The sequence below is a fragment of the Poeciliopsis prolifica genome, unplaced genomic scaffold (assembly GCF_027474105.1).
Source record: "Poeciliopsis prolifica strain line A6 unplaced genomic scaffold, Auburn_PproV2 SCAFFOLD004, whole genome shotgun sequence".
NCBI classification, from domain to species: domain Eukaryota; kingdom Metazoa; phylum Chordata; class Actinopteri; order Cyprinodontiformes; family Poeciliidae; genus Poeciliopsis; species Poeciliopsis prolifica.
The window spans coordinates 4,752,326-4,779,694 of record NW_026562379.1 but is presented as its reverse complement, the minus strand read 5'-3'; the positions used below and the strand labels follow the sequence as shown (position 1 = coordinate 4,779,694).

Below are 27,369 nucleotides of genomic sequence, written 5' to 3'. Positions count from 1 at the left end.
AAGGCCAAGACTGTCCAACCTGTACAGCCATTATTGTGCCACGAAACACAAACATAACACATTGACATCAACATTTAAAACAGGGGAGTGAGTTCAGATGTTTTCTCCGTCTCCATGTAGCCCCGTGTTTGCTATTCTTCACTGTGTGTAGCTAATTGGCAAACAGACAGGTCTCTCCAAAGGCCACAAGAAACAGGATTTTTTTGTGTGTTTGTTACAAAACTATATTCCCCTCTTTTAATTTCTTTCAGCAGAAGAAATCTAATATTGCTAGAAAACTTCACCAACTTTTGCATGATTTTTTCTCTTTTTTTTTTTTTTTCTTTTTTTTTTAAAAACACGTTTATGGAAGAAAGGTTAAGCTTCCCAGTGTGTCCCGAATGATGAGAGCACTTCCGAAGTTCAAACACTTAGCAGTCCACAAAAACAAGGCCCTCAGTTTCAACTTGAAGCTAGCTTTCAGTGGATTTACTGGTTATGCTACATAAGTGTACACTTTGCGGTCCTCTGGTGTTCTTGCCAAGTATTCCCTCTCAATAAGTCCTTCAATGCGCTTCTTGATGACTACTGGACTAGGAAGGAATCGTGCTCGCAACTGCTGTGTGACCTGTGGAGACGCAGAAAGTAGAAATCAGAACCAAAAGCTACATTTTGTATTATTCTGCCGTCACTCTGAGTCTGTAAAGTGCAATATTAATTGGTTAACTTTGAGGAAGGAGTGAAAAATAAAAATTTAAACAGATTTTTATAGTTACAATAAAAGGCACGTGAATGCTATAAGCTGATCAGGTAGCTGATCTGCTGAAGTATTTGAATATATGCTGCAATAATTACTAAAAAGTGTAAAGCAATATCCAACATCTTTATACAGTTTTTACTGATCCATATTAAGTGTTTTAATATTTTAAATCCCTGTGATGCTAATGATTATCATTTTGTTTAAATAATTTGTATTGTTTAAACAAAATAAAAACTTAACTTGTAATGTGGCAATCCAAACATAAAGGTTATCACTTAAACACAAATCACTGTAAAACATTATTTGTTCTTTAACAGAATTAGATCAAGTTTGGAAACACATATTTTCCATATAAAATTTTCAAATATCCAGACTTGAAAATGACTTACCTCTGCTACTAAGACATTGTGCTGCATCTTCTTTCTAGATTTCATGATGCGAACAATGGCTGCTTCAATCTCATGCTTTCTGTCATCGTCAACTTTCTGCCGCGTCTCCTTCCTCTCCGGATCAGACTCTCCCTGTTTAGCAGCCACTAAAAGAAGAAGCACAACAGTTATTGAATAAATAACTAAAAGAACAGCTGCTTTACAGCCAGTCCACATGTTTCATAAAGACTGGAGAACATTACAGGAAAGATTTATGCTCAATGCATTTTTCTCTGCACCACCTATGACTGGTTTTATGTTCATCACTTCCTCAAAGTGTCTACAGAACAGAATCTAGCTAAAAATATTTCTCCTAGGTCCTAAAAGTAAATAGACAATATAAAACAAAACAAAAGAATTGATAATCCTAAAGCTGAAATGACGATACCCCAGTGTGACAATTCACTTTATTACTATAAGATACAGCTCAATGCCAACGAAGAATTTAAGTGAAATTGATGGGAAAAATATAATTGACTCATTGACAAAAAGTTAAGCTCATTCATCAACAGACAGTAACAAAAATCTGTGGTAAACCAATTGATTAGCTGCCGATTGGAGGGGTTCGTTTTGTCTAATTAGTGATCAGCAGGTTAAATATATTTTTCTGTACTCACTCAATCCATCTTATAAGTACTGCCAACATTTTGGTGGACTTTTGTGAATGCTTTGATGCATAAATGTGTGTAATCTTATGATTACTTTTTGAGTAAATGGACAAATATGACATTTTATAAATATAAAAAAACCCCACATCAGCTCTGAGCTTTAGTTTTAAGTCCAGCAAACAGCACAGTTTGCAAGGTGATACTCTGCGTACCTGTCTGAATTTTGACCCGGTGCAGTTTAGAGGTAAACTGGTCATTGACTGTAAACACATGGCCATTTTCAATCTCCTTGGATTTGGGCTCTTTGGTGAGAACTCTCTGTGTGGGCTTCCCACAGGCCAGAGACTGCAGCGCTCGCACCAGCTCCCTCTCAGGGATATCCGTCTCCTGCTGGATTTCCTGTTATGAAAACAATTTCATTACAAAACTACTCCGACAGAGGGAAGAACCTGAAACTTTTATAACTGCATTTCTGCATATTTTATGAAAATGTAAGTGTGGTGCGTGTTGAAGTGATGAGGACAGCAGGGTGGGACGTACCTCAAAAGTGGATTTCTCCCTGTTGTTAAAAAGCATGAGAATAGTCATCTGAAAGGTGGATACTTGCAGGATGTGCTTTCTGGTGTTGGAGCCCGTCACCTGGGCCCCGCCCACTCCAACTTCTGACCCGTCCTCCTGTTGATACATTACAGGCTCATTATCAAAAAGACCTGCTACATACAAAAGCCATTCAGAAATATTAACAAAAAAGTAAGAATGGTTTGAATAGTTTTTTTCTTCTTGAAAAATGAGAATCATTTGAAAACTATCTTAGCATTTACTTGATGTTTTCTATAATATTAAAATTTGATTATATCAAACATCTAATTGTGGCAAAAAAATCTGCAAGAGCGGGCCAAACACTTTTTTACATGGAATTGTAATATTTTCACTCGAACTAAAAAAAAAAAATGACAGAACAGAACATTTAACATAACACAATTAAAACATGTAAAACCTAACACGAATGTTTCGACTTTAAGTTTCTTTGATAAAATTTCCTGCTTGAAGATCTTTGATGTCAGACACATTCTACCCACATACCTTTTTGATGGGACCATAGAAGGTGGCATTTAAATCTGCAGAACCCATATGGTGCTGCAAGGTGAGTTGTCTACCACTGTGCTTGCCGAGATAAAACCTGCAACCAGAGGAAATCATGCGTTAGGTAACGTCCAATATCAAGTCAAGAAGTTGCCACCAACAAAGAGCTAGCACAGTATTGGAGACACGCAGGTGAGAATGCTGCACACAGTGAAATGGAAACTCATTGACATTGGCCTGGTGTCAAGGCAGTAAACAGCAGTAAACAAAATGCCAGTTTAGCAGTATCAGAATTAGACTGCATAGAACTAGCATCAAGCTTTTCCTCCCAAATTAAACTGATGAAAGTAACTTCTCAACACAGTCAGAAAAAAAGATGTTTGATGGAATACAGCAAAAACTTAAATGTTTACCAAACAAACATTGATTAAGAGGATGACATTAAACAAAAGGCAAACAAAACTATTTAGTAAAGTTAAAAGAAATTAACAAGGTTTGGCTAAACCATGTAGCATGTGGTAAACCCAGCACAACACATAAAACAGGTATAGCTTAAAAAAAAAACCTTAACAGTCTAGCTAAATTGTGTTAAATGTACAAGTGACAAACCTTCTGAAAACTTCAAATGCATGACGTGGTGAAGGGGGGATATTGCACTTTGGTGTTGCTGATTGTGTAGGCCAGTATCCTGTAGTCAGGACCCTCACAGTGAGATCAACCCCTCCAAGAGAAACCTGAAGTTTGACAAAACAGAAATTGCACTAGGCCTTTAAGAAAACTAGAAAGACACAAACTAGGAATAAAAATTGTGGCAAAACAAGCAAGATTCAGATTTTTAATCATCAGTTTGTTACAGTGATAAATACAGAAGAGTGCATCAGAGCTGCAAGCCATAAACTACTGACTACAGAGAGAAAATAATCCAATTAATCCAACAGGCTGAGCTGCAGCATGTGGTGCATCCTCACCCCAGTGGTCTGGAGATGTTGCCTGAACTCATCCATGGTGGTGTTGGAAATGCTCATGTCCCGGAACATTCCCTCTAGTTTAGAGGTAAACTGACAGCCACACTCAGTCTGAATGACAGAGAACAAAGCAGACATTACAGTAAAAAATAAAGATGCATATTTCAAGTCAATGTATACAGAAATATAAAGAGCCAGACAGCATATTTTGTGTATGTTTATTCTTCGATGTTAGTTTCCTTGGATTTGAACCTACTCACTTAAAAAAGCACTTAATGCTTTTAGTTCAAGCAGCTGGTTAATTGAAGACAAATATTGAAAATATATATATTATACACAGCAGTAATTATTCTTTGTAAGATCCTTCTAGGTAGTCATTCATTTTTCTCTTAAAACAATTTCCAAGAGCTCTAAAGGGGCTTTATCTAAGTCCTGCTCACCTTTAGCTTGGAGATCATGTTCTTTTCTGAATCATCTGAGACACTCTTGTTGGTGAGCAACCTTCGAGCCAGGTGCTGCTTGTAATATCGTTCAAACACGTCCTTTTCCTGCATGAAGCGGAACAACACCATGGCCTTGTCCAGTATGGACTCCACCTCCTGCTCTGTTAGCTGAATAAAAGCAGGACAGGGTCAGCACACCCCAACACAACCACAATTTAATTATCTCCTATATCAATACTTCAAATGTAGGTTTTATTTTAAAAAAAAGAAGTAAATAAGCAAAGCAAACCCACACAAAATCTAGGAAATTCTTCATTTAGTCTGATTTAGAACAATACCAAAAAGGACAAATTGCCACACCAGGCCAGCAGTAACACTTGAGGGACATTCTGAAAAAGTTAAAGTGGCGCTTTCAAAAGAAACTCACCCCTTTTACTCCCTTCTTCAGTTTGTCATCGATGAAGAGCGAGAGATATTCAGGTGAGCGGGAGTTGAGGTTAAGGAAGTACTCGAAATCACCAGCAATAGTTTGTTTGAAGAGTCGGTCATTATTGAAAGATTCTTGGAGGAAACGGTCAAAACGCGACTTCAGGTCTAACAAACCCTGCAAGGAGAAGGCAGTAATAAACCAGCAGTCCACAGCAGCCGAAGACTAATAAAGTTATTACAGAATGAGACCAACAGGAAAGCAAATTAAAATCAATTTATGGTTTTCATGTGGTTAGATGCAGTGCGTTTTCCTTAAAGCCATCTTAAACAGCTTCTTGTTTCAGCAAACTAGAACTAACTAAAAGCATAATTTAAATTCATACCTGAATATAATCTACTGGATTTTTTCCTTCTCCCTCCTCTGAAACGAGCGCCTTGCCTTGCTCCCGCAGGTATGAGCTCATACACTCACACATGGTCTTCAGCCCATTGGGAACCCGACTGAACAGCTTGTACATACATGCTAAATCTGTGGACAGATTGCAAGAACAAAGTATTTTTACTGACTGAGATTGAATCTTTCCTGAGGTGTTTCAGTGTCAGTCTGGTGTTAACATATAATATTCATTAGCATGAAAATCAAGTTTGGCATTCAAGACTGAATAATGATTAGAAGACACAAGTTTACTAACTAAAAAAAAAAAAAGAACTGAGGGAAGTTAGCAATTAATGCAATTTTTTTTCTTCTAACCCACACCGATTCAACATAATAAATATGAGCTAAAATATAAATTCACCTATGAATTTTTCCTTTAATATTCATCAGCAACTTGTAGACAAATTGAAAAAGATGATTCACATGCATCTTTAAAAATACAAATATTATAATATTCATGTTCATGAGTTAATGTGGACACTTGACTGGATTTCGGCTTAATAAAATAAATTTAGAACTACTCAGATGAATACTAAGTGAAGAAGGTTTCCCATTTATTTGAAATGAGATCTATGAAAAAAACAAAACAAAACAAAAAAAATACATAACTTGAGTGGATTTTAAGGCCACTTATTAAAAGTGGACTTAAGTAGTATAATAATCATACTACATGTGTGAACCCATACCGTCCGTCTTGCCATTCTTCAGCATATGGACCAGGCCCGAGTTCTCCATCTCTACGATGGTCTTCATGTGCTTGGAGATGAGCTCCCGTTCCACCACCTTGACGATGGGCTCCTCTGTCGACTTGTCCAGGCAGTGCATTACCCGCTCAATCTCCTCATTAATTCTGGCCTCTACCTTCTTTATGTACACACTCGCACTGTTTTCTGAAAGGAACTTTTGGCTCTCCAGCTAAGAAAACAAGCGATTTATAGAGTATACATCAACAGTGGTTCACAGGTGCTCTGAGAATCATCTGTACAAAGTGCTATACTATCATATGTGTAATGCTCTCCAAAGGAGAAGATGCTGCTAAGGTCAAAGCCGATTTAAATTCAAACAATCAATAAGTTATGAAGAGTGAATTTTCATCCAAACCTGGAAAAATTCTGCAGACATTTCCAAGAAAGGTGCTTCAAAGTCTTCTTCATAAACAGATCTTCCTTCAAGGCCGAGGATCATTAACATTTGGCAGGCATTTCTAATGGCCCCCCTGAAGGAGAAGCAAGCCACACAACATGAAAGAAAAAACTAAAATATTTTAAAGAGGGTGAGAGTGTGCATTTCACCAACAGCCCCCAGTCAATTCTTCAATATTAATTCATTCTTTACTTTGAAAAATCCATGTAGTTGCACAGCAGGAGGTTCAGGAAGATAAATATTTTAAAATGTCAGAAGCTTTAAAGATTACCCCAAAAGGGAGAAAAGCCATGGATGTTTTAACAGTTCCTTTATTTCTTCCTCCAAATGAACATAAACCCTCTTTGATCACAATTATACCATCCTTAATTAGACATACCTTTAAGCCACTATATACAAGCTGAATTATTCATTAGGTAGCAATCTTTAATGTGTGTTGCTCGTCTACCTGTCCACCACTTCTCCCTTCCTCTCCCGTGCGATCATGTCCAGCAGGGTTTGTCGAAGGTGGTCTCTAATGCAGCCATATCGAACCACCTGATCCCTGAAGATGATGAGCCCCAGGTTGTAGACGTTTTCTACATTATTTTGCTGCACATAAACTCGATCCTTTGGCAGAAAAACAAAACAGAAAGTTATGGACAATGTGGAAATTTTGCAGTTTACTGAAGATGGACATGTAATAATTTTCTGCTGGAAAAATCTGCAACCTGACATTAACATGAACCTCCAAGGTTCCATCAAAGAGCCAGCTTGGTCCTGAAACCCTTAAAAACATCTTTATTATAAATGTCTGACCGTTCCTCTGTTACATTTTAAGTGTCTGTAGAGAATTACACTTCTGGGAAAAACCTATACGCACACACACTCTTTATTGCTAATGTCACCAGATTAATTTATTTACATACTAAGCCACACTTTCATTCTTTCTAGTCAGCATTTACCAAATATGCAACTGGGAATTACACTCAGTGTCAAACATGATTTATTGATACAACTTGGCAAAATTAAAATGGTCACAATTAGTATCTACAGATTTGAAATTAACATTTACAAACTGCTAATAGTAGTTGCCATATGGAGCACTGACCCCTGTGTACTGTTGTGATGAAGTGTGATTATTTTGATGCAAATCTGACTTTTCTTTAATGAAGTTGCTCATTTATTATCAAATTAAGAAAATCAAAACTAAATCTTACTAAAGAGTTTTAAACCTGATGTCCATTATATTGTCATTTTGTGTTTGTCTCAATGAGCCAGCAACAAGGTATACCATTGTATCCAAAATTAACAATGTTACTTTGAATGCAGTCAATAAGAACTGCTTCCAATTAGATGTTGATTGATTATTGAACTAGTTCCATTAGTTTTTTAAAATTATTATTTCATTAAGAATTCTGCTGCCATTTCTGCAATATAGTGGTTCTAGTTTAAGTACCGCAACACCTTGTGTGTTTTCAGTGAGTTTGAGCAATCAGTCCACCTTAATGATGCTACTGCTGTCTTAATTTACCAAAGTGCTACATTCACTGGAACCAAAGAGACTGGAAAGGATTTCAGAAGGACATTTCAACATCATCATTAGATCATTATACATAGACAGGAAGCATTGGACAGCATTAGGTTAGTGGGTATGCATCTGACATCAAGGACACCCCCATGACTGTCTACAACACAGCCAGCGGATCTGGAAAATTAAGTAACGCTGGTCATATTTAAAAGAAAAAATGAAGATACGATTATCATTTATTGGTCGCACAAGTCTGAAATTTAAGTTGTCATGGCAGATAGTGGACAGAATAAAACAAACAAGATAAACGAGAAATACAAAATATGAAATGTAATAAAAATATGCATAAATATATTTTATGAAAGAAATATGACCTAATAAATACATATTTTAGGTCATGTGGTAGTAGCTACCTCCTCCTGCCAACAAACCATTATCTGATCCAGGTGTGTTGAAACAGGGAGAGGGTCCTGGCCCACGAGGACTGACTTTTGATACCGCTGTCCTAAGATGTTCTTCACTTTACACAGTTCAACTGTTGTGTTGATTAAAAACAGGAACTACTCAACATGTCCACCCACCATGTACATCAGGATGTCTCTGATCATCACCATTGCAGTCTGGTGGTCGTTCCACGCTTGATTTAACGTCTGGAGGAAGTTATTGTTTAGAGAGTTTAGGACATCTTCTCGTACCTTAGAGAAAGAAAAAAAAAAAAAAAAAAAAAGAAAAAACAAATGTTCACATAGTTTGTACAACAGAACGTTTCTGTTCTCTGTGGCAAAAGAAAAAAAACAACCTTTTCACATGTAATATCTAAGAGTGAAAAAAAGACCTGAAACAGTCTGACAGCTGTGATTTGATGGCAGCACAGTCTGTCATTGACCCCTTTTCTGGCCATTTACTGTCTTTGCAGCCAGGTAGATGGCATGCTGATACTGGTGACACTGCAGCGTGACTCAGCACTGGAAACTCAGGGCCTCAGAAGAGCACACTGACCTTCCCTTTTTCTCCCACTTAGGCCAGAGATGATGAATTATCACCTCTGCTACAATGTCACATCAATTTCACTACATAAATGATACAACTTTTTCTTTGTATGGATTCTAATCAGATCTTAGAGGGAGACAGAGAAATTTGTCATTTTGCAGGTTAAAAAGGCCGAAGCCATCGAGTTTGTCTTACAAGTTATAATTTGTCCAAGGTTTAATTAAACTAATTTATTAAAAACGAATAACTACAAGGATGCAATGCATCTCCATCAGTGATTAATAAGCAATTGACTCTACTGGTGTCTGTGCAGATATTAATGAGCAGTAAATTTGTTTTTCAGTCCCTGAGGTCACATAACTTTCAAAGAGTAAAATATCAGTAGAAAATATGCTTTAAAGAAAAATATAGATTATGTTGAATGCAAGGTGTCAAAATATTGGAGAATTGTCAGAAGCTTGTACTATTGCAAAATATTGCAACATCAGCAATAATAAATCCAGATCTTCCACAGCCGTGTCTATTTTTTATCATTATGATGCTTACAACAGACCAACTTTAAGTTAGTTTAGCATCATAATGTAAGATCTGGGCATCCCCTGCAGTAAGATTGTTTCCAACAGGCAAATAGGTATTCCTGAATCTGATCAATACACTACGATGGAAAGAAATTATGTTTTAACAACCATGCAAAGCTTTAAATATAGTAGTAGACAGCCACAGTCTTCTAAACAGCCTCATGAAATATTGACATTGCACATGTTGCTATTGGAGTAATGATGTGCTGAGCAGTACTAGTGGAGTGGCAAAACAACATCACATATGTCGCTGTTCGCAGTATCTCCCAAGTCGTCACTTACAATTCCTAGATATTATTGGACAAAAAAAAAAAAGTTTTACATTTTCCAGATTTGAAACTTCATTTAAAAATCTTCAGTTGATTCCATAATCTAGTCTGATCAAATAACTCTCGAGCTGAAAAAGTTGAACTTGCATTGCTATTTAACAAGAGCCTTAATTATACTCCAGCTAGCAATATCCCAATTGCAGGAATTTTCAAAATTCTTAGTTTTAAGAGTTCCTGAAATGAACTCAACTCCTGTACATGCTTGATACAGATACTGTCTGTAACTTTATGTCAGATGCACTTCAAGCGAGCCATGCAGGCACATTTTGCAAGGCCAATTTTTTTTAAATTTAAAATTGGAAAAGAGGCTCTCCACATTATTTTATTTATTGTTTTTTTATCATTTACTATGGCAGTAACTGTGAAAGAGACTGTACTGATTGCTGTGAAATCACCTTCCCTGTGTTCACACCCAGCTGTCAGTGTTGAAGTCACAGTAAAGGTGCCAGTCATATAGTTTCAAAGTAAAGTGCTAAGTTTGTAAAGGAGGAAAATAACTTTTCTGTTACTTTTGTCCTCACGATAACAACACAAATACATGTTCAGGTCAAATTATCAAGGGGTCATATGAAAATGGAATGTCCAATTATAAGCAAAAAAACATTTTAGGAAAGGATTATAAAATTATCATGAGCAAGATGCAAATTTACTGAAGCATGTATCTTTCAAAGAATAGATACAGCCATTTGTTTAAGGAGACTTACTGTCAGAACATCATAGTAGTTTTCTTGTACCAATTGACCACAAGTCGGAGCAACATATTAAAGCTGTCCTAACGCTGGTCAGGGGGGCTGCAGAGTCATAGATCATTCATGACTGAGTAAATGGGGCACAATCACATTAATGTAGCTCAAGTAGTCTTGCTGAAATGAAAGGCTGTTTTCTAGTAAATGCATGGAGTTTGTTTTCTAAACTTAAGACATCGTACCTGAAAGCTGCTCTGCAGCTTAAAGAATCTTGTTGATTCTTTAAGATCCCTAACTCAAATCTGTAAAATGTACCGTTAACAAAATTATAATTAGGCCTCTAAATATTCTACAGATTACATGGCTTAAAACACCACTTGACGGCTTCTCTGCATCACCCCACCCCCTCGTAAACCTGTAAACTGTCTAATCAGCCATAGGAAAGAGAAAACTGCTGTGCAGGTCCCGCATTTTAACAAGATTTGTGTAACAAACTGAAAAATTTACTTTTGAAATGTTTAAAAGATGCTACTGAGAACTGCCGCCATCTTTGTTCTGTGAGAATAACATACACCTACAGAAGCAAATTTAGTCCTTAAGATGATGCTGCATGTCTGACGTAAAAACCAGGTTATAAAATCCAAATGTGATGTGCTGCTGAGTTTTAAAGAGTATGACGAAACAGAAGCTAAAAGATGCAGTGACAAAGCTCTAGGGCTCCAAGAACCCCGAAGACAGATTAAGGTCACAAAATTAACATCACACAGACCTCAAAATAAACGTCCAAACTGTCAGTTAAAAGGTGCAGAAGACAAATGTAAAGTAGAAGTGTTTGCATTTTTGTGCCACATGTACAAAAACCTATTCAGAGGCTGATATTGCTATATTACCGTTAAGTAATAATTGGTCTCTAGCCTCTGTCAACCCATTCTCAAGCCAACAGAAATTTCCATCAAATACTGATAAGGCAATATGTAATTTAGCAAATTTACATAAAATAAATGTTGACTGGTCTTGAGACATACAGCAATAAAGACACAGAAAAACACTTGACCAATCAGAAGGAAATAGTGTTGAAAGCTCCATCAAGAAAGTTTGGGTCAACCAAGCAATACCACGGCTGCTTTACAGGTTAAATCTGTAAACAGAAGTCATTACTGAGGGTGTAGAGCAAAAAACAACTGTAAACGTTCCCAAAAATGATACCCATTTTCAAAACACAGCTAGATGCACTTAGAAATGTTTCATTCAATCTGCCATCACTTGACCTTTAGACTCCTTCTGAAGTTGTGTTGGCCTGTTTGTTCAGTGATCTGTGCTCTTACTTTGTTGATGAGATGTTCAGTGACAACTTCCCGCAGGCCTGTGTACAGTTTCTCTCCATGTTTGTGGAGCACCATTGTGTAGGCATTCCTGTAAAGTTCCTCAAAGCTCAGGCCGCTGTTGTTCTTCCTCTGTATTTCCTGGATGGCATTTTTTAGTAGGTCCCAGATATTGTTGACATACTTCTCATCCATCGTCATCTGTAAGAATAAAACAAACCAACAAAAAAACAAAGAAGTTAAAAATTACCTTCTTTTACTGCTGTATCAGTTCTGATTACTTATTTACACATCTCTGTATTAAATAAAATGGATTATATGGCAGGAAGAGGTTTTCAGTTATTGTTCAGTTACTGCTTGTAGATAAGGCCCTAATTTGTATTTGATAATTCTATGGTATGAAATGACTGAACAGGAACCACAAGTAGCACTGGATTGCATTATTGCTTTGACAGAGTACTTAAACATTTTATAGAACAAGGAAGTTTGGGTAATATTGATTGGTAAAGGACCCGAGCGCAACTTAAATGATAAGTTATGCCAAATCTGCACATTTGTATTGCAATGAAACAGTATAGTAACAATTTAGCTAAACTACAAGCTGAGCCCTATAGGTTTTTTTCTATTTTGAACATGCATTGAGTCAAGTCAGGCCACAAAGTTTTGTAAGATATGCTAAGATATGTTTGGCATGCTGTTACAATAGATAAGAGATGGTTGTTGGTCTTCCTTTCCCTTTTTAATGTACAGATACCAGTGTGTGAATCAAGAGCTGTTTTTCATCAATCAATTGCTGCCTTCTATTGGATCACCACAGAGCTCCTTTTTCTCCTCACTACTTTATTTTCTATACACTTCTGCCTTTAATAGTGAGCTGGCAAACACTTGATTAAATTGCAGACCACAGAATCATTTTAAGCCTTCGTAATGGGAAAAGGAATCACAATGGACCTGCTGAGTTTATAACCTGTTGTGATGAATCATTTTTCCAACACCCTGGACGCTAAACACATGCTAACTAACTTTATGAACCATTTCCCTCATTCTGCATTGACAATACTTAACAGTGCTGCTTTAACTCGTGGACACTTACAACTATTTGATTGTTCTTCATGACAATGCTGTCCTTTAATACAATTTTGCAAAAAAATATCTATTACTGGAAAGACATTTTAAGGAAAACAACTGATTTTAGTATCTTGTTTTAGGAATTAAAAAGCTGTATTTAATCTGATTGAAAGGACACTTCTGACATTTCTCCTCCAGTCTGTCAATGTAAAGTATCTGCAGTGAAGACCAAGAAACAGCAGTCTTCTTTGCTACCAGCAGATACTGTTATGGCTGAAAGTGAAAACCTGATCAAACTTGGGCTACTCTCTTTCTCTTTTTGTAATGTATAAGTATTGATATAATATACTGCATTTTTATTGTGTTCTTTTATAAGTAAAAAAGGTAGCGCGTAAATCCATTCACCCTTGGTGATTATAAAATAGCAATAAGTCACACTCAATTGTGGTCAGATGTTGCACCAAAAGCAGTTTTCCAAGAAAACTAACCATTTACACCATGGCTACAGTATGTTTATGTGTAAAAACGGTTTGTTTGCAGGTTCAAAATCGAAGAAGGTTAAGGCAAAGTGACAGTGAGTGGGTTTAATTCAAATCAAATTCTGGTTGGTAACATGGATTACCAACCAAAAGTTCATCCTGCAGGTATTTTGTGGGTGAACTTCAATATAGTGACTGATTAGAGCATACTTCCCCCCCACTCACTCAGTGCCTAAATAAATAACTAATAATAAATAAACAATAATGCAAGAGCAAAATCAATGTGTGCTTCTGACTTAACAGGCTCAAATACATGCATGTCATGAAGCTTGTGAGATCCTGTCTAGACAGGGCACCACTCAGGAGTGTGTAGTTGGTTGTAATGACACAAGCAATGAATGAAAGCAATGTCACAATCACAACACCTTAACTAAATAATAAACTCAAGTCATAAACAACCAGTTCAGCAGCAATATGGACGCAGAAGCTAAATACTACCAAAGCCTGTCGAGATGCTAAAGCAAAATGGGATCAGCTTGAAAATTAGATATTAAGGTGATTTACAGAAAAAGGCAACGTTAGGAGGAAGAGGACAGAATCCCTGAATTACAATTTCAGGTATGAAATAACAGAAAGACATGAAATGCCAAAGAAACTGCATTTAGGTTAGCGGACCTGGTTGTCATTAGCATCCATTGGTAGCTGTAGAAACGCAGCTAATCGTTCTTACATGTGACCGACACATCATTCCTTTAAACATTTAGATGGTAATATTATGGCATGCTTAACCTAAATGCATGAATGTTGTATCTTTGCAAACAACAAGCTTTAAAAACAAGTGTCAAGAAGAGCGGGGGAAATGTTAGCCAGGGCTACGTGGACAGAGAGTATTAGCTAGCTTCCGTCGGGGGGAGTTGCATTTATTTATTCGTTTAGAAAAATAAAACGGACGCTTAACCGCTGAAAATGTGGTGGTGTTACACTAAACTGGACACCAAACTACGCGACAACAACCACAAGCGACTGTATATATGGTGACTGCACTTTGTTTACGGATAGCCAACTCGAATATGCCACTCAGCTGTTAGGCCTACTGTCGCTTAGCCAGCAGTTGAGACTGCGGGGATCGAGTGAGCGCCCGGCGGACAGCAGGAGCACCTGCTGCGGTGTGCACTTACAGGAAAGGCCCGTATCCTCATTTTGGTGTCCTTCTTGGTGCCGCCTTTGCTGAGATTGGACATAATTGCCTCGTCTGTCGACTCTGTATTCACATGAAAGTGATCTCCGGGGAGGGACAGGGGTGGATACTGGTTCAAGGAGCAGCTGACAAGCTTTTCCTCGACCCCGCAGCTCCGCGTCCCGCACCGCAAGTTTTTTGTTGACAGCTGAATGCCAGGCCAGATAACTCTTCATACAGCAATGGCGAAATACCTGCAGTTCCCTCTGCGCACAGATCACGCTCCCCAGCTAACGCGAGAACTTCAGATAAGAGTTTAAATATTTTAGCTTTTCTTGCATTTTTTTAATGTCTTGTCACCAGGTTACTTTATCGAAGAATAATTTATTTATCTGTTTGGACCACATATTCGTAGAACCGCTAAAAAAAGAGACAAGAGACGACTACATTACATATCTTGACAAACAAACTTCAGACCTATGTGAACCTAAATTTAAAACAGTGACGACTTTTTTTCAGTTTTAATTCAGTCTAGCAATCTATATTGTTTTTTTAAAATGAAAAATTGATTATTTTTCCACCAATTATAAGAACAGAACCAAAGCACACAAACCAAGCAGTTGCCTTGTCCAAAGCCGGTCCACCTGGGCCGCAATCCTGCATGTTTTAGTTCTCTCCCTGGTTTAACGCACCTGCATCAAATGATGGCTAGTTAGAAGGCCTAAGAAGAACACTGACCTGCTGAAAAGGTTGCGACAACCACCAGGGAGAGAACGAAAACACACAGGATGCTGACCCTCGAGGACCGAGTTTGGGCACCACTGCTTTGGAACTTCGCGTTAGTTTATATATAGATCGATCTATCTATCTATCTATCTATCTATCTATCTATCTATCTATCTATCTATCTATCTATCTATCTATCTATCTATCTATCTATCTATCTATCTATCTATCTATCTATCTATCTATCTATCTATCTATCTATCTATCTATCTATCTATCTATCTATCTATCTATCTATCTATTTTTTACAAAAGTCATACTGAAGTGTCCTTTGTTTCGTTTGTCAGTTTATTGTTGTGTTCTGTTTTTTTTGTGCATTTATTTCTATCAGGATGTTGTCAGGTCTCCCACCCCTTGGATTGAAGTTACTTTTTGTCTAGTTCTGCTTCCTTTGTGTTAATTATTCACCTTCTCCTTTCTTTCGTCTCCATGTAAACTCACTGGCTTTCATTGTTCTTTGCTTATTCTTCCTGTTACTCTGTCCTCTGCTTTCTGTGTCATCATTAAATCCTTCACCACGATCAATCCAAGTTCATGGCTGCATTTTGGTTTTACTCACAGAAAATGTGTTTTTCCATCTACTTTATGTCAACTTTACTGCTGCAGTAATTTTATACCTTTCTGTGAAAATTTTCTATGGAATATTGATATTTATTAATACACATTTAGAAAGCGTAAAAGGCTTTAAAAAAAAAAACGCCTTTCATCTTCTGTCCAATGTATCAAACCCATCAACAAGTATAATGATGAAGAGAAAATCAGTACTAATTAAGCTTTTCTGGTGCAAAAAAGTGTATGCTACTTCTCAACAGTTTCTCAATAAGGTTTGGATCTGGGAGATTTCTTTGTTATGCATTTTTTTATCATGTTTACCTTGTGCTTCATCATGCTGGAAGAATACTGTTCATTACTGTCAGTCCTGAGTCTTTGGGTAAAGCTGCTCTTGGAAGATGTTTTATTCATGGGACTGATTTTATGCAAAACTGTGAATCCACTTTCTTAGCAGGAGACAAGTTTCTCCACTGTCTTCTCCTTGATTTCACATTTCAGAAACCGTTTGAAGGGGCTTTAATCCAAGAAAATAACTATTTTGGTCTAATCATGCTACTTACTGCAGAATGTTGCTCTGTACTTGATGTTTTTCTTGGAGAGAAGTGGCTCATTTGCTAACCCTTCTTAACATCAGCAGCAGCAGCATCTCCAGCTTACTGTGCTAGCAGAAACACTCAAGCCTGCCTGCCGCCATTCCTAAACTAGTTCTACTCTGGTGGTGGCACACTAATTCCTAAATTGTGTTTATTATGGAATGTAAATAATTTTTCTCAGAGTAACTGAACCTCTCTCTGTAAAGTTTTTGAGTCAATAAACATTTTTTTTTGTGCACAATTTTACCATAATTAGCTCACTTACCTGTGATGCTCTTTCAATTCAAAGAGCAAAGACAATATGTGTGTCCTTGGAAGTAGGCCTAAACCTACTTTTTGGAGATTACAAGAGATTGTTTTCACATCTACCACTTCAATTAAACTTCAGTGTTTACGTTTTTCTGCTATATGAAATACAATGGATAATCACTACTCACAATGACTCAACAAGTCATAACATGGGTACAAAGCAGATAAAAATACAATTTAAAAAGGTTTTGAAAACCCCCAATGAGAGTAAAAATACTTGACACAAACAGACTAAGCAACAAATTAACATTTTTTTCAAGTTTAGTGCTTCAAGTACCTAGCAATACCAGCCATAAAACACGGCTCCTATATTTTCTCCCCTGGATAGTGACTGCCTTCTGAGTTATATGTTACATTGTATATATCAGCCTTCTCCTGACTGATACATTTGATCAATGAGACTCATTTGACTGTCTGACATCTTAAGTAAATGTGCCCAATTCTTTTATAATTTTTAGAATGTTGTGTTTTATCACCCTCCAGCAGAAAAAATGGGAGAGTTCAATTACTTTTTCTATCCTGTGTGTGTTGTACAAAATATAAATTAAGTTAAAGGTAGAAATAGGTCTAAAATTATTTATCTTGGTTTTACTTTTATAGAAATAAACCATGGAATTTTAACAGAGGTGTGGAAATGTTTTCTATTCTCACATGGACATTAATGCAATAGTGCAACATGATCCACAAAGATGCCTTTGCAATGACTAGTATCATCATCATGCAACTTCAGGCACCCAAGCAGACCTTTATGGTAGAGTTATGTTGTGAAGTATTGCTGTACAAACACACATCAACCACCAAAGCACCTTTCACTGGATTTATTTCAAGAAAGAAAGACAAGAAAAAAATAAAACAAACCAAAATGTTATACGTTTTCTTTCTTCTTGAAAAGAACCAGATCAACAGTATTCAGAGCCCACCAAACAAACCTTTAAAGATGACCAAATTCACCTCTCAGCTTAAGCACTATTTATACAAGTAGTGTGAATTTTTATTCGTGGTAAAATATTTTTTTATATCCTAAGTACACATATATCTTTCTCTAAACTTCAGCTTAGATTTTGGGGGTTAGGGTTGCTCAAAAAAGGCTTCGACAAACAAACAAACAAAACAAAAAATCAGGTAGCAAACACTATAAATACATTACAGAATTAAAATACAGTACTTTCCATTGTAATGATGACAATCAAAACATTTGTGTTTTTAAACTTTGTTATTTACAGCAAATATATATATATATATATATATATATATATATATATATATATATATATATATATATATTTATATGTATATATATTTATATGTATATATATGTATTCTTGCCACTTTTAGCAAATACGTCACAGGTGATCATTACAATGTTATCGCATCACAGGTTTAAGTCCCGCTGTTCCTGCTGTGATGAGAGGAAATACAGTAGATTGGCTTTATGCTTCCTGGACAAGCTGACAAGATGAAGCGTGGTCACCAACAGCCTTCTGACATCAAGCTGTTCCTAAAGCCACATCTGGCTTTCATCTTGAAGCTGGGCCAGGAAGTGGAAAGTGTTTGCTTGGCACATTTAGCCCTGACTCTCTAGGACGAACATTAATTGACAAACACATACTCATAGAAAACTGTCAAACGTCTGAACTCTGAAAAGCATTTGTAGTGGGAAAAAAAAGTCCCATTTCATTGACTTTTTTCATGGAAACAATGTCATTTAACATTTAAAAAGCCTTTGGCAACTCAGACCTAAAGCAAAAACATAGGTATTTAGCAAATTCTATTTACATACGCAAGTATCTATGCATTGTCACAGAAACAGAGGCTTCATATTGCACATAAAAAACAAGGACATATGAAGCAAATGATAGGACAAATGAGAAAAATGAAAGACCAAGAAGCGACTTTTTAACACCTTGTTTACAAAGCAGAAGAAAGCAGATTTAACCCCTTCATCCAGCACTATTCAGGTATAACCAAGGAAACCACAATGTTTCCTACAAATGCCCTTTGTGGGATTCTTCATATAGAAAGAAAAATCAAATTTTTCAATCTGATAATTTTGGTGACAGTTACTACACTTTCACTCTTCTGCAAAATAAGAAAACCCCCCAGTAACTAGAATCCCTTACAAAAAGCATCCATACCTGTTGAACCTATTCACATTCAATCATGTAACAAATACGGATCAAATTGGATTTTAATGGGATTTTGTGTGATATAGCAACACAAAGATGTCCAAAACTTTGAAGTGGAAATGAAATGATATTTTTTTCCCCACAATTAATCTAAAAAAAAGTAAAACCCATTTGTGTTTAGCCCTGATATTCCTAAATAAATCCCTGCACAAATGACAACCCCCAGAATTCATCTATTTAGTAAATTGAGTTGTGTCCAATTTAAATTCAACATAAATCCAGATGTTCTGTAAAGGCTCGAGAGGTTTTTAAGGGAATGTTAATTAATAAGCAGCATCATTACAGCAGAAAAAGTCTGTGACCAAACTTAAAAATTGCTTTTCAATCTGACTGAATCTAAGCTATTTTTCAGAGAATATTAGTTCTCATGTTTGTGGAGGAAGTGGACACATAAAAAGACTTTGTGTTGGTCTATCGCATAAAATCCATTAAAATACGTTGTCATATGTGGTTGTAACATGACAGTATGTGAATACTTTTTCAAGGTCTTGTCATCTATCTGTCCATCCACTCATTCAAGAGTTCATACATAGCACACAAACACATGACCCTGCACTTTACAAGCTGTCCTATCCTAACTCTGAAGCATATTGTCATTGTAGTTAATGGGAAAGTAAGTATGGCATGTTGTGACACTAAGCCTTATTTCTCTGAAGTTTTACGTTTTTTTTTTTTTTTTTTATTGATGCACAAATGCGAAAAACACACCCTATTTGATGTTTTCTACCATGGCTACATCTCTTGTTGATTCTTTTTTTTTTCTTACGTTGTTTCTTATGTAACAATGCTTTCATGTACGGTGCACAGACTGCCAGGAATAGAAAAGAAGTGAAAAGATGCAACGTTTGAGGTCTTTAAACAAGTGTTTTACAAAATATACATGTTCTCAGTCAACACAGTGTCCATAGGAATATTCAACAAACATACTAAACAGACTTTTTATTCCACTTTTATATATTAAAAGCTCTAATAAAGGCAGCAAAGATACGCAATAAGGCAGATCCATAGGACATACTCAGTGACACTCTCTACTTAACACACTCTACTGCACAGTTACACCAACAAATGAGGTGGATTGTTTAAAGGGCTTCTCTTTTTTTGTCTTCAAATGAGTAAAGGAAAAAAAATACAAAAATTCAAAAAAGGCAATTCAATAATTTGGATTATGAAGAAAAACAGTGATGTAGAAAATATTTGTCCCACATCTCTTTCCGTTTTTGCATTTTCTTTTTGAAATTAAATGTTTCAGAGGATCAAACAACCTTCAATATCAGACAAAGACAGTCAGAGTAAATACAAAAAGCAGTCTTAAAATTTTAATTTCACTTACTAGGGAAAAATCTATCCGAACTACTGGTGGTGCGTGAAAACCTAATGTAACATGAAGAAGGCTTAAAAAACAACATATTATACTCCAACCAAAAGAATTTCAAGAACAGATGGAAAAATATAATTAAAAGGCATCAATCTAGCAAAGGTTCCATATATATATTTGAGGGTATGGGACTCCTGAAGGCAGCAATAATAGCTGCTATCCCTAAATGGAGAAAAACAAACAAACAAAAACAACAGAGCAGTGATTAAACCTTTCTGGAAGAGACTGGTTTATCATAATTAATGCAGAAGCATGTCGATGGCTCATCCAAGACGTTAAAAAAGGAACCCGGAACAACATTTAAAGCAGTACACCTGCCTCAGTTAAAATCAGTGCTCATGACTGAAATATAAGAAACACAATGGACAAAAATGGCATCTTGTATTTGAGCCTGAGGACCTCAACAAGTTTCTGTCATTGAATTCAACTCCGTAACATAAAATAAGGCTGCAGTCATCAATTTCTGATCTTTATCTTTAGCTCACTTGACACCAGCAAGTTCACCTTTCACTGACTCAAAAAAGAAACAAAGGCAAGGTTTGTTGCCTGTTGTCCTGCACTCAACGTTCTTAATCAGGTAAATCATCGCACAAAACTCTTCAATATGGCTAAATTAAAACAATTAAAAAAATAATAGTGTGACAAAATTTCTCCACAACATTGTAAAAAACTTGTTGCTTGTCGTTGCAACTGATGGCACTGCAATGACAAGCAGTGCCATCAAGTACTTTTTTTTTTACATGGGTCAAAGTTAATTTGGATTGAATTATTGATATAAAGAAGATAAATAATAATTTAATACTTCAGACTAAACACCACTAAAACAGAGGAGAGTTTATATGTTGAAATGAATGAACAAGAACAAAAAGAGGTCATGATTCTCCTAAACATACTCTGACGAGGTGGATACAAAAATCTGCTATGATTATGTAAAAATAGAATGCTTTAATTTCCTATGAATGGGGGAAATGGTCACAGATTGGCTTGTAACTGGTAAGGTGTCCATCCATCATGCATTCATAAGCAGCAGGTAGGATCTGTGGCAACAGAAATGAACACACGCTGTAACAGAAAGTAGAGCACTTCATCTCATTGTTACACGTTGGAGTCTTTGCCACAACTACGAATGCTTCCACCTTGTCTGTGCGAATGTGTCGATTTGTTTTATTTTTACAATCTTTAGAAGGATCAGTACTGTACGAATGAACGTGTGACATGTAGAAAGGTACTCGTCATCTTTTACGCTCCTCGACTAGTTGACACAAGCGACATCAAGCATCGAATCAGTGACTCAGACGAATCGGTTCAGAACATCCGTCTGATTCAGTTTCCATCCTGCAAGGCCCACTAACGCACACCATCATGGTTGACATCAGAGGGACCAGCCTGTCCTTGGCCTCTAGAAAGGTCTTCTTCGCCTCTTATTGAACCACAAGAAAATTTCAGGATTAACACACTGTCGGAGGCCCCGCTGTCTGTCACTGGCCCTGACCTCCCTCTGTGTCATCGAGACAGCCGTTTAGGCAGTGGTCGTCGCTCCCAAAGGCACCCTGCGACTGAAGCAGCTCGTACTCCTGGTCCAGGAAGTCCAGGCTGTTGTTGCTGGGCAACCCACGGATGGTGAACTTATGGGAGACTTTGGTCCACTGCTCGCGATTCGCTGCCACCCGCTCGTACAGCTCAGTGGCCCCGGGGAACAGTTCGGATAGTAGTCTGCAAGGAGAGCGGGAGGAGGAAAATTAGCTCCTTTAGAAATGTTGTCAGTTTTGAGGTAATTTTCTGTGATCTGTGCATAAGAGCACTTAAATTAACATTAACATTTTTACCCCTAATTTGATCTGTTTTCCTTCCTCTGGTCTCCTGTGTGAAATATATGACTTAGCTGCTAAAAGCTTCTGTATTTTTCACAAGCCAGTCAAAAAAATGTGAAGAGCACTGAAAACAGCTTTTGGAAAGGAAATGTGGATTATAAGTAAATAAAAACAAATTAATAAAAAAAATCTGAAACTCAGCAAGTAACTTTAGATATTTTTAAACACTGTCAGCAAAATCTAAAGCTAAACTTTTTCCTGAAATTGGCCATGAGATGATGTAAAGTAGAGCAAAGTGTCGTGAGGGAGTCAGTTTTGTACACACTTGTAGATGGGCATGGCGATATGCTCCATGAAGCTGATCTGTAGTTCTGGGATATACGCTTTCTCTCTGTCCATCATCTCACTTGGTCTGTTCCCCATGGCTTTCTCCTGCACAGACGCAATGAGCACGCAGTACATGGATATGAGTAATGAGCTCAATAATCTGGATAAGGATGCAAAGTTCAGCCACATGCTGCAGCAGAAAGCATTAAGCTGCAGAGACATACCAGATCTCCTTGAGAGAAGAACTCTTTGTAAATCAGCTCCTGTGGACAGACAGAGGTTTACAAATATCACTGCACACAGGGTTTCATGTTTCCAGAATGGTGACAGTGATACAATTCAAACTGGATTTGTGTCAAGGGCTTAAAAATACAAAAATAGAAAACATGTATTTGTATTATAGCTTAAAAGTGGTAAAATGCATGTTGAATACATTCTTGATGATATCTTTTCACACCAGGCTGCTGTCCCACAAGCTTGATTTTTTTTCTCTCATTTTGCTAATACAAACACCTGCTGTTCCCCTTCATTACAAGTGATGACTGTACACACTGTGACTGAAACAAGCCAGATATTGTACTGTAATCTCTGCTAACGAAAAGAGGTGCACGTTCTTTTTTGTTTTGGGATCAAGGATTACGCTGCATCTGATTTAGACGTTAAGTGTTTGGAGATTGAGGTTAGGATTTAGGGCAATGTTTACAGGGGTTTTGGTATTTGTAAAAGGGGGCAGGTCAAGATTAAAAACCTAATCCAAAAAATGGAGTGTGATTACACAGAAGTGTGTCGTGGAGTTTAAAGGTTATTTACATTTGTGTATGTCTCCAAATATTTGGAGACATACACAGTATTTGGTTTGTGAAAAACCTTATAATTGTACTAATAAGAAACAATAAAATGTCTACAGAAGTTCTGTGTAGTGGGATGTATAGTCCTAGAGCAGGCTATGAACTGACTGCAATCTTGCGTGTTGTTTTCCAATCCTTGGTTTGGTCTGACAGATCACAGGAAGTCATCAGCAGGCACAGCAGCAAGGAGTGATGGGTGCGACTCTTTGTATTGTATCCATCTAAAAGAGAAACAGACACAATTCAATGATATCACATTAATTCAGTTTGACATCCTAAACACCATATTTTAGAGCCAAAAAACTTTGAAGCTCTAAGCATCATCCCCTCAATTGTTTTACATGGGAGATAATTCACTTTAGAAATTCACTTTTCTGATTCAGTGGCCTAAAAGCAGAAAGGTACTATGATTTATGAATGATGATTTGTTATTTGAAACAATGTTGCCTTGGAACAAATTTTCTATTGGCTTTATTAGTGCAGAGTAGTTAATCCCTCAGGAGTAAAACACAGACGTGTAGACTCTCAGCTCCTTCTGTTTACTGGTATTTTGTTTGACAGAACCACGTCATGATTTTCTGATATATTCTGGTGGCACACATATTAGTGTGAGAACCAGGACAGAAGTCACTGTATCTACCTGAATCCTTCAAAAATTGCTTTTTTTTAATATATAATTTTGTCACAAATGGTCATTTACCACTGCTCTGTGATTACAAAAATATCACAGAGGACTTTTCCACCCTTGGTTGGAGTGCTGGTTTGTTAGATATTCAAGTTATTGAAGTAAGACAATATTCCCCCTGATCTCCTCCCCATCTGTTGACAATTCTCCACATAAATCTTCACATTATAAACTCACATTTGAGCTTCTTTAGTTACTTTTTGTGTTTGTGTTCTGCACTATTGGTGGAGTTTGGTGTTGGATCCATAAAACCATCGATATTTTGGCAACTTACAAGTTCATTATTTAATAACAAAAAATACACATTTTAATCTCTGATTCTCACGCTGATGAGAATCCATGAGTTTGAGAATCAGACTTCATTTGTTTCTGTCTAAAATTTACAAACTCTGCAGTGCAGAGGAATTTCTCACTGCAGAAATTGCAGGTTCAATACAGCCTTGTGGATTGAGAGGTTTTGTGTATACTTGAATAATTTAGCAGCTTAAGCTGAATTCACTGCAGAGGCATCCACTCAGGATAACTCATAATTGGTTGCATTCAGGCGTAACTAACCTCTGGCCCAGACGTTAAACCCAATTAAGTCACACGAGAGTGTAAGCAATTGTGGACGATTATTAAGAATGCCGAGGCTGAATGCTGCAAGCTTCACCATAAATCTTTAGAATATTAGTTAGTGATTATAAAACCTCAAGCAGAACCTTATTTTTTATCCAACACTGCAGTATCTAGCAAAAGTATCTAAAGCTTGAACTTTTCCACCTCATATTTCATTGCTGTGCTCCTTGGTCTTCATAAAGATGTTCACTAATGTTCTGCCTTTATACTGAGATTAAATTACACACAGACTGACTATTTACTGTCTTTTTCCTAATTAGGTGACTTTTGAAATCATTTGGCTGCACTGGATTTTATTTAGGGGTATTAGGAGTAAAAGGAGCTGAATATAGATTTTTTATAATTTCTTTTTTCCCACTTCACATTTTTGCACTACTATATGTTGGATTATAAAATAATATTCTGATAAAATAAAGTTTTTTCTTCTTATTTTTGATATGACAGCAAAATGTACCCTTTAAATTGTTGCATAGCTACTGTCCAATAAGTGTCCAATATTGCTATTTTTAGAATGCTCTGATCAAAGCTGTCTTGGATCCCAGCAGTGTATGCTTAACTACTGACACATACCATCAGCCATTCTTTGCAAGTCCTTAAAAATTCGAAGGTGATGAGCGAGGTCTGTAGCCAGAATTATGTCTCTCATTAGATCCAGCATCCTCTGGTAATCCTAGAAATATAGAAATGACACCATAAGTTTACAGAAAAAAATCAAAAAAGTTTAGAGAGCCACTGAAATTGATGCAAATGTTGTATTTCACCTTCCTGGAGAATTTCTCAAAGATGTTGCAGCCTTGTGTATTGAGAATAGCAATTGCCTGGGCGAAGTGGTGTCTCTGTCACAGCAAACAGAGTATGAAGAAAGCAGTTGTAATATTGCTGAGTCATGTTTTGCAGGCAAAAGACAAAACAAATTTTGATGGATCTTATTTTCTTCCTTCAAACAATGTCTTGTTTTGTTCTGGCCACTAGATGTCGCAGTGGCACACGATATTAGAAGGTCGAAGGCAAGTTATTCAAAATAAAAAACAAACACCGACAAAAAAAAAAAAAAAAAAAAAAAAAAAAAAAAAAGATTTGCATTTCAGATTGTGATATAAAGAAAGTGAGGATTTAGAAAAGAAATTTCCAAGCTTGAGTCACCTCCATCACAGATCCCTCAGAGCTGTAGAGAGCAGCCAGGACTGATTGCTGAAAGTCAAACAGAGACAAAAATGAGACAGAGTCCCTTCAGCAGCATCTGCTAACAGTGAAAACTATATCCTCAGGCTAACTGCAGCAGTGTTTTCTTTGAAATGGCTGTGCTTGGAAACTAAAAAGCACACAGGGATGCTGATAGATTGTTGATTTAAAGTATGCCCTTTGTTGCAACATGTTTCTGTCTGTGTGTTTGAGTCATTTAGCGCTGCAGGGCTACGTATGATTAAAGTGAACCAGAGCAAAAGGCAGCTCATCGCAGAGACATCTTAGCAACACACCGGGTGTTTTTAATCCCTTCACAGATGAGAGGATAAAAACCACACTCTGGCTGATTATTTTGTATTATTGTACATATTCAATATCACTTCCGTATAAAAAAATAAATAGAGATTTTAGTGGATATTCTCACCGAGGCCACTTGGAAAGAATTGTTAGTGCCGCGATGGTCCAGATCATGGCACATACAGGAAACAAAGAGAGCTAAAATCTCTATATCCCTGCATGAAAACAGGAAAAGTAGTATCATTTTCATTTCAACACAGCAGACATTTAACTATTAAGTATTTAGGAGATGGGTGCTCACTCGAGGTAGTTGGACAACCCTAGGTTTTTGTAGAGCAGGTAGCAGAAGTGTGAGACAGAGAAGGCATGCATCCAGTTGTGGTATGGAGGATCCCTGTAGCCTTTCTTCACCATCAGACAGAACCTGTCGCCAAGGCAGCGGTTTAATTATACTTGCCATCACATCATGTGACACTGGGACATGTGCTCTAAAAAGGGCCACATCATTTCCCCACTTATTTTTTTATTTGCAGCATGTAATTTGGTTTTGAACATCATGACCTGGTTTGATAAGTGCACCTCTTTCCTTGAGCTGAAAGAGCAGAAGGGGAATTAATAAAAATGTGGCTATATTACAGCTCAGCTGCAGTGCTGATTTCGTCGCACCAGAGGCTCTACATCGCAGCTTATGTGAAAACTGAAGTTTGATATAAATCTCAGTGACTTTACTCTCAAGGAATAAAAATATTGTTCCCATAATTTTTAGTTTTCAGTCTGATCTTTAAACATAACTTGTGGGCATTGACTGCATAGAATAACAGGCTACAAAAAAAAAAAAAAAAAAAAAAGGCTAAATTGTTCAAGCCATGTTTCACTAAATGTAACATCTATCTCACCTGTTGACATGAAATACTATTAACTTTTTACCTTTACTGATACACTGAAAGAATATGCTTAATTTTATCCTTTGTGTAATTATAATAAATAAATATGGCAGCTACTTTCAGTAGAAATATAAGGAATCTAAATGCACATTAATTGTAGTGTCAGGTGTGGGCTGTAATTATAAACTGATGCTTTGTATTTGAAACCAGTTGCTGTTCATTTGTATTTTTAGCTTATTGTACGTAATTTCTGAAGAATGTGGAGAGAAATCAAAGAAGGCTTGTTATTGAAGAAAAAAGCCACACTCTCATATGCAGAACTTTGAATGATGTAAGTGTCTAACCTGGCGAGAGTGTGCAGGTCAATCTTGTACGTGTTGATGAAACCCATATCTTCAAACATGCTGAGGACACCCTGTAGACACACACACACACACACACACACACACACACACACACACACACACACACACACACACACACACACACACACACACACA

General features: G+C 36.9%; 2 protein-coding genes across 5 annotated transcripts in view; both read right to left on the bottom strand.

Annotated features, from left to right (window-relative positions):
• Positions 1-288: 288 nt before the first annotated feature.
• cul3b (cullin 3b) lies at positions 289-14,674 on the bottom strand. 3 transcript variants are annotated; one of them, XM_055027846.1, is made up of 16 exons: positions 14,415-14,674; positions 11,693-11,890; positions 8,366-8,479; positions 6,723-6,883; positions 6,233-6,347; positions 5,818-6,046; positions 5,079-5,224; positions 4,694-4,870; positions 4,264-4,434; positions 3,827-3,934; positions 3,468-3,592; positions 2,859-2,955; positions 2,316-2,450; positions 1,988-2,174; positions 1,129-1,274; positions 289-607 (listed from the first exon to the last, which is right to left on the bottom strand). In XM_055027846.1, the coding sequence occupies exons 1-16, from the start codon at positions 14,475-14,477 to the stop codon at positions 476-478; spliced, it is 2,304 nt and encodes a 767-aa protein (XP_054883821.1). In that variant the 5' UTR covers positions 14,478-14,674; the 3' UTR covers positions 289-475. The 3 variants fall into 3 exon arrangements, with proteins under 3 accessions (XP_054883821.1, XP_054883823.1, XP_054883822.1); XM_055027848.1 differs by lacking the exons at positions 11,693-11,890; positions 14,415-14,674 and adding exons at positions 10,386-10,472; positions 10,610-10,849; XM_055027847.1 differs by lacking the exons at positions 11,693-11,890; positions 14,415-14,674 and adding an exon at positions 10,386-10,849.
• A 4,800-nt stretch (positions 14,675-19,474) lies between these two features.
• The window catches only part of LOC129358726 (cGMP-dependent 3',5'-cyclic phosphodiesterase), a 167,245-nt gene continuing 159,350 nt past the window's right edge, over positions 19,475-27,369 (bottom strand). For both annotated transcript variants that reach the window (XM_055027836.1, XM_055027837.1), the window contains exons 22-31: positions 27,214-27,284; positions 26,287-26,409; positions 26,113-26,200; positions 25,647-25,694; positions 25,265-25,339; positions 25,074-25,173; positions 23,309-23,421; positions 22,577-22,615; positions 22,351-22,457; positions 19,475-21,927 (exon numbers count right to left, since the gene is read on the bottom strand). In XM_055027836.1, coding sequence (XP_054883811.1) covers positions 21,693-21,927; positions 22,351-22,457; positions 22,577-22,615; positions 23,309-23,421; positions 25,074-25,173; positions 25,265-25,339; positions 25,647-25,694; positions 26,113-26,200; positions 26,287-26,409; positions 27,214-27,284 — 999 coding nt within the window. In that variant the 3' untranslated portion in view covers positions 19,475-21,692. The remainder of the gene's footprint in view (positions 21,928-22,350; positions 22,458-22,576; positions 22,616-23,308; positions 23,422-25,073; positions 25,174-25,264; positions 25,340-25,646; positions 25,695-26,112; positions 26,201-26,286; positions 26,410-27,213; positions 27,285-27,369) is intronic.

Coding starts and splice junctions, on each gene's coding strand:
- cul3b (XM_055027846.1), bottom strand. CDS start 14,477: ATGTCCAATCTCAGCAAAGGCGGCACCAAGAAGGACACCAAAATGAGG. Junction 6,348..6,722: donor AAGGGAGAAGTGGTGGACAG/GTAGACGAGCAA, acceptor CTTCTCCTTCAG/GGGGGCCATTAGAAATGCCT. Junction 3,935..4,263: donor ACATGATCTCCAAGCTAAAG/GTGAGCAGGACT, acceptor TCTGTCATTCAG/ACTGAGTGTGGCTGTCAGTT.